At 39.9% G+C, this 7,567-nt stretch overlaps 1 protein-coding gene across 1 annotated transcript; it reads right to left on the minus strand.

Annotated features, from left to right (window-relative positions):
- Positions 1-418: 418 nt before the first annotated feature.
- foxb1a (forkhead box B1a) lies at positions 419-3,086 on the minus strand. The gene has a single exon (XM_034233539.1). The coding sequence runs from the start codon at positions 2,679-2,681 to the stop codon at positions 1,752-1,754; it is 930 nt and encodes a 309-aa protein (XP_034089430.1). The 5' UTR covers positions 2,682-3,086; the 3' UTR covers positions 419-1,751.
- Positions 3,087-7,567: the final 4,481 nt, after the last annotated feature.

The following is a 7,567-nucleotide window of genomic DNA, read 5'->3' on the forward strand; positions in this document are numbered from 1 at the left end:
TGTGTTTGTGAAAAAATCAGTCTTTTTGTCTTGCTGAAAAAAGGCTAAATCTACATTGGTGGCCCAGTCTAAGTTTGCTATTCTTTGCACTTTCAATTCAAGTGAATGAGGGAGAATGAAGTGGCCCGAGACCCTTTATTTGATCTACTGGATTGCATAAAGTGACGGAATTCTAATGTATTTGTTTAATACCCCGAAATAGGCTGTTGCTTTCTATAGGGGGAGGCAAATAAAGCGCGTTCTTTTTTTAATCCTGCAAACAAATCGAATAAAGGAATGTAGAATATTTTATAAAATGTGTTTACATTTTTTTTTTTCCGTCTGTTTTTTTAACCTGTTGAATAAAATTCCCACGATTTTTGTAGTCGGAAAAAACCTACATGACAAAAATCTGCAACAAGAATCAATTCGGACATTGTTTGCATGTTTTAAAATGTTTATTTATTATTGGGCTTAATTGTGTTTAGCCTACAGAGTGATGAATGAGGCCAGTTGTCTGCGCTGTGACCATGGCATCGCAACTCCATGCATCCTAATCGACTGCACGATTCATTTCTCTCCCACTGCTGCTGAGCCACTCACACACTCTCAATTCATACAGGCCTGAAAACAGGACCAATTCAAATATAATGTTTACAAGTAAGCATTATTTTTGCTTTACTTAATATTGTCATTTAATTAAGATATAGCAACAATTCAAGAGTTTTAAGAGTTAAAAAAAATGTTGCCAATTGAATAGTAACTGTTTATATAAAATACCTATACATAGTAATAATACAAATACAAATAATAATAATATGTGACAGTGTCTTACATTAAACCTCCAGAAACACGTTTGATTGTTTACTTCACTTTTAATGAGAAAATATTTCGATGACCTTTTTTCCAATTCATTGCAGATTTTGCACACTTTTCGAAAGCACGCATGCTTGCAAAAAATAAACAAACAAAAAACAAACAACAACATTTACAACAACAGTACCAACACAATTTTTTAGAATGCATGCTTTACCTAAAAAAAACAAAAGTACAAATGTACAGCATCTGATACACATGGTCACCACAGCCTTTTAAATTAAATTCTTCACAGAACATTTTCTGGAAAATAGATATCTAAAACATAAAACTAAAAAGTGCATTTTACAACATTTCAGTATCAGTTATTTGCAATATTCACATCTTGCATTCTGAGGAAGTCTCATACTACTTTTCCATTTGGAAAATATTTGATAACTCATTTTGTTTTCTTTTATGTACAGTGATGGTAAGAACAAATCTAAATCCTATTCCTATTTGGTATACCCTTATCCATCATTCCAGTATTAAAAAGCAAACAAAAAAACACAGGCATTGCCTCGCAATTTCATTGACATTACAGTGGTCACACAGAAACGGTGCAAAAGTGTTGCTATTTGATAAAACTGAAAAACTGCCACGGGAATTGCAAGCACTTAAAATGAGAGTTGATGGTGCCAAAACAACTCCACTTTCAACACTCACATTTCACAATAAACTGAAAAATAGAACTATCAAATAATTTATATTTTCAAGAGCAATACTTCGCTGTGCGATCCTGTGCTGGACTTCTATGACACAATTTAAAGCGACACATTCAACACATACACAAATAATTCGATATGCAACTGCAACTCGCCTTGATAGTTTCCGACGACAGAAAATATAAACTTTGGGATTGGTAAAGCGGCCTGCGAGCCGGCCAGCAGCTGGTTCTACTGGGAGAGTCCCGCTGGTCAGTGCACCGCCACAGACTGCAGTGTGGAGGGGCTCGTCAGCGTCTCGCTCGGGGTCGCAGGGCTGCTTTGGCTCGTCGCTGTCTGAGGGGACGTCGGGCTCAGAGACTGCGGAGAGTTTGATAGAAACGCGGGGATGTGTGGAGGTAACGCCGAGAAGCCGGCCATGGAGGTCGGGGTGGGCTTGATGGGCAAAGGAATCTGTCCGCCGTGACACAGGGACTTGAGGGGCATGCCATAGGCACTATAGTCGCCGCTCGCCATGGAGATCGGTGCCACCGTGTCAATCATGCTGGTGTTGTACATGTGGGGCCAGGCTGTCGTCAGCTGGTTGTGCAGCGGGTACCCGGCAGACATGGACTGCATGGTGGAGAACGCCAGGCTTCCCGGGACCTTGTACTCTCTGGCGATGATATTCTCGATGGCGAATGGATGCTTAAAAGTTGAGGACTGAGACACTCCGAGGTTGTAAGATGACATCTGGGGCAGGTGTGTGCCAGAGGCTGCCAGGGCGCTCAGCCTCAGCTTGGCTTGCTGCTGGAGGTAATGGGCAGCATCCGACTGCTTACTCTGGGCCAAGTGTTCGGCGGACATCAACAGTTTGAACCTTTTGCGGCGTCTCAAGAAACTTCCATTCTCAAACATGTCCCCGCAGCTGGGGTGCAGAGCCCAGAAACTGCCCTTGCCTGGCTGATCCGGGCGCCGGGGGATTTTAATGAAACAGTCGTTGAAGGACAGGTTGTGTCGCAGAGAGTTTTGCCACCGCTGAGTGTTTTCCCTATAATAAGGGAATCGATCCATGATGAACTTGTAAATTTCACTGAGAGGCAGCATCTTCTCCGAGCAGCTCTGGATGGCCATGGCTGTGAGGGAGATGTAGGAGTAAGGTGGCTTCTGGTCGCTGTACGTGTTTCTTCCAGGGCGAGGCATCCTCGATATTTTCAAAAAAAGCAATTAAAAAAAGTAGTCTCCCTTAGTTCCTTGACGAAAGCTTCCCGCTCTTCATGAAAACAACCACGGAGAAAAGTTGCAATGCCGCTCAGGCTCGAGTTGCGTTGTGCGTAAAACAGGCAGATTGAGCGCCTCTGCAGTGTGCAGGCGGGCGGACGGTGCACATTTATGGAGGGAAGGCTGCTGTAAGTCTTGCTTGCAAAGTAAGTCAGCTTGTCCCGCTAGCAGAGCTGAATAGACTTCATCTGGCGTCCTTGATAAGACGAGCTAAGTGGATGCCTCCATGGCCTTCCTCTAACCATCTGATAGTTTTATGTAGTGACATGAGCAGAAAAGACCCCTGTAGAGGCGCTCCATTAATGTGCCACCTCTTTGCTATCACATGACAATTGCCATGGGAGGAGGGGGCTGGGAGGAAGGCATAATCTGGTTTCATTTACACCTATTTACATGGACACCTTGGGCCAATGGAAATCATTTCCATTTGAAGACAGAAAAAGGGGTGAAAAGGCTCGGCAACCGGAATTGAACTGCGATGGCACTCAGTGTGTGAAGGTATGCGCTAATACTTTTTCAGCGGACTTTACAGTATAATAACAATTAAAAAAACAAAAGTATTTTAACGGAAACGAGAAAAAAAAGTCGGCATATTGTAATTTAATTATAGTATGTGATAAAATGTGCTTTTAACTATTTGTGCAGTTGTTAAGGCAGGTGTGTATTATATTTGATATAAGGATTTATTTATTAAAAACACTGTTTGTGCAGTGGTGTGTGCAATGAGTGCAGTTTTCAAGTGTTAACCGTTTTTATGATGTGGATTTGAGTGAACAATAATCTAACAGATACAATGTTATTAAAATGCATATCGCTCCCCTCTAATTACAGCCTGATATTGTTTACGAAATGCCATACAAAATAATTTGCCATGAGCAAGTTTGTTGATGAGCCTACTATTAGTTTTTCTCAGCTAATTTGGCCCAGAGCTGCGCAGAGGAAGTAGACGATATGAAAACATCAACACAATGCAAACAACGCTGTTCAAACTGAAACTTCATGAGGCAATCAGGTCTATTGTGTTTATGTAAAGAAGATCCAAAAGTACTTCAGAAATGCAAATAAACCCTTGAGGATGGTGTGGTGAAAACTGTATAAAATATCCATAAGTCAATTATATGAATGTGAAAACCAAATGGGAAGCCTATTTTGAGCTATTGCTATTCAAGCTTTTGGCCAGGCCACCTTTTCCGCTTGGAGGGTTTGCAATGCCTGGGACCACACGCAGATTTGCTCATAATTTATGCAAATTTCCCCCCATAAATCCACAATGCACCCCATCACCAGTCTGACGGATTACGAAAAGAATCGCATTGCGGGGGACACAGAGCTATTTTCACCCAGAAACCGAAGCAGGCTGAAGAAGAGCTTCCCCCGTGCTATAAGCACTGCATGAAAGCCTGAACTAATACAAACAAATATATCGAAAAAAGGACCATTCCATACAAATGATCCAGTTTTAGTAAATTATTTTTATACTATACGTTATTTAATAAAAGGCCTATTTTAAGTCATCTTTTGTGTCAAGTGTCTTGTCTAAAACTTCCAGTGTGCAGTCTTTTTTCTCCTGAGTGGCTTTTAACACCTGTCATTTCCCATTAATGTTGAGCTGAAAAGGTTTTTTTTTCCAAAAGGAAGTGGCCAAGTCAACCCATCTCAAACTCCGCGGATAATGACAACACACTGCCAAGTACCAAATATCTCCTGACATCCAGCCTATTCATTCCTTTAAAAACATATATTGGGTGTCACTCAGATTATTGGGTCCATTTGCATTCAAATCGGTAGACTGACTTGGTTACGTGCAAATAATATGATTGTGAAATGTGTTTAATATGTGCTGATACAAATCGCTCTGCAAACAATGAAGGATGCAAATCCTTTGAATTCCACCATTCAGCAATTTTACGCATGATGCTTAATCTTACATTATACTCTTGAAATGACTAATCGTTGTCTCTTTTATTTGTTCATGTTTGCACTGCTAACTTGCTGCCACGCCAAGTTAGTGCCTTCCAAGTTAACCTGCAACACTCGCATTAACCAGCCGAGCCACAGAGCAGCAGTAAGAGTTTTTCTCTGCTCTCACACACAGACGGTGTGGCTTTTTGAGCTTCAGGGTTATGGGATATTGGTAGACCTTTTGTCTCCGTCGAATGCACACACTGAAAATACCACCATGACTCTGAATCTGAATAGGGTTTTTAGCTGCTCCCAAACTCCTGAGTTCAAGCAGCAGTAGATCAAGTCTGCACTATGTTTGGTCATTTGTAGAAACCCGAACAAAGGTTGGGATAAGCCAAATTGCATTGCACTTGTGAACCGTGCCTCAGCCTGAAGTATCCTTTATAGCAGGAGGGGGACCAAGAACAATTTTGTGTGAGCTTTCAAAAAAAGAGGAGCGAAAACAAAGGGCACTTTCTGAAACATCTTAAAGTAGAGTAGTGAGGCGTGACATTCCCAGGGTGACGAGACACAAAAGCTGAGGTCATGGGGATGAAAAAGAGAATCAAACAGCCACTTTCACACGTCTGCCCTCCTCTGCTGCACCCCCGAACACAATAGGAAACAAATGTTGTTAAAAGAGGATCGATGCCATTCATTCTAAAGCACCGAATGATAGCCAAACAATATTGTCACACTGAATCGAGTTGAGATATGCTGCCACCCAGACCTACGGAGAGGGAAAAATCTGCCTTTCAGGGAACGATGAAGAGAAATTTAAAGCTGAGGGTAATTACACAGGAAAACATTTATTCAAGGAATGAGCTTAAGTCAATATTAATTAATAGCAGAAAAAGAATCCACATTTGACCTGTGTTTTTTATTGAATGTATTGAAAACGTAGGTGTACATTTTTCTTGGCACTAAAATATATTTTTAGGTGATTTTTGTTTTTTCTACTTTCCCTTGCAGGTTCTCAGAGCAGGTTGCTAACTGTAGGCAATGTATATTTAGGCCACTAACCAACCTATAAATAGACAAATCATTGCTAGAGGTGAACAAATTCGCATCATTAAAACAAACATTTATAATCCAAGTTAATTATGAGTGTAAATTCCAGCAATTTAAAAAAAAAAAAAATTGTCATGCAGATTATCATGAGCAGGCCATTTAAAAAGGGATTTGTTATCTACCTGGGTTTTTGTATTAAAACACACGTTCAGTGAAAACAGATACATCTTGTTGTCTGCTGCAAAATGTGACTCTCAAACCCTTCCAATAGGCCTGTGCTGCTAATTAAGTCCGTGGTGATTTCAGCCCCCAGAGATGTTTTACGGTGCAATTAAGGACGCGCTGATGATAAGGTATGAATATTCAGCAGAATGACAATTAATTAGCAGACAGAGGGCTCTCACAAGAACCTCCTCAATGGCACATTTAGCCCATATGACGGAATATTCACACTATTTAAAGGCCATCTTTAAATGCCCTCTTGAATATGATTTTTTTTTTTTTTTTTTACCAGAAAAGGAAATCAGAATAATGCAGAATTTATATGTTCGAAATCAAAGCATGGTTAATGTGTTTTTGTGTGTGTTTATTTTATCAAACAACGGGATTATAGTCCTGCAGCAGCCCGGCCCATTAGTTGTTTCTGGGTGACATCAGAGGGAATTACCTGGAAGAAGACCTCAGGGCATTGACAACATATGCTCGGATTATGCTTAATGGTCTAATTACATAAATTAGGTATTCATTATACGGCACATCATCTGTAACAGATATCTCAATTGTACAGGCGGGAACATCTAATTTAATTTGTCTGTGAATGGTTTCATGCAATTAAACACTGGAAGACGTACACAAAAAAAAAGGTAAAAAGGTTGACCAATACAGTGTGAACTGTTTTTTGTATTTAATTGTTTTACCAGGGCATCAAGGGAATTTTAAATTATTTTTGTAATGTTATTTAAATTAATTTTGGACAATTTTTTCAGGTGGGGATAGGATCAGCAGTCAGCATTTCTTGGTGCTTCTATGTTTGACAATCTGTATATAATCTTATGTGCCTATGACTTTACAGGTATAATTAATAGTTAAATATGTCACTGTTATTTGGAAGAATACATTTTAAACACATCTATCTACTGTATTGCCATGAATTTCATTGTGTGTGTGTGTGTGTGTGTGTGTGTGCGCGTGTGTGTGCGCGTGCGTGGGAGGCTGTCCCAGTTCATTGACTCCATATGGTGAGAAACAGCAGGACTGATGAGTGTACTACCTGAGGTCCGTGTTTGTGCTGTCGACTGAAACCAAAACATAGGCCCCTGACCCACTGCATAATTCATTACAGACAAGACAGTGCCGCTCACTCTCTCATTTCATCATTCCAGCTTTTGTTGACAGATGACTCCGTAACAACAAATCATCCTATTAAACTACACATGATACTCAGCTGACAGATGTTAAAGGGAAGGAGCAAAGAGCAAGAACAAAGTCGCTGCAGGATGGTGAGACAGGAAAAATGTAAAATGGGCAGAAAGATAAGACAAAAAACAGAATAGCAATATAACCGAGTCCATTTCAATATTGAAAAGAAAATGCAGAAACCCTCACTATACTATGTATCACTGCATAATGAACTACTTTCATATGAACAATAATTCTCAGTTACTGTATTGTTGAAAATGAGAGAATAATGCAATATTAAACAATATGAGATCATAATATATTAACAACAAACTCAACAGAACAGTGCATTTTCACCATTAAGCAGAAAGATAAAAGAACAAAAAAAAGAAGTATGAATTAACATAGTTCAATCACATACAAAGAGTCACCTTTCACAGAGGATAACACATGAG

This window comes from Gymnodraco acuticeps, unplaced genomic scaffold (assembly GCF_902827175.1).
Source record: "Gymnodraco acuticeps unplaced genomic scaffold, fGymAcu1.1, whole genome shotgun sequence".
Classification (NCBI taxonomy): Eukaryota; Metazoa; Chordata; class Actinopteri; order Perciformes; family Bathydraconidae; genus Gymnodraco; species Gymnodraco acuticeps.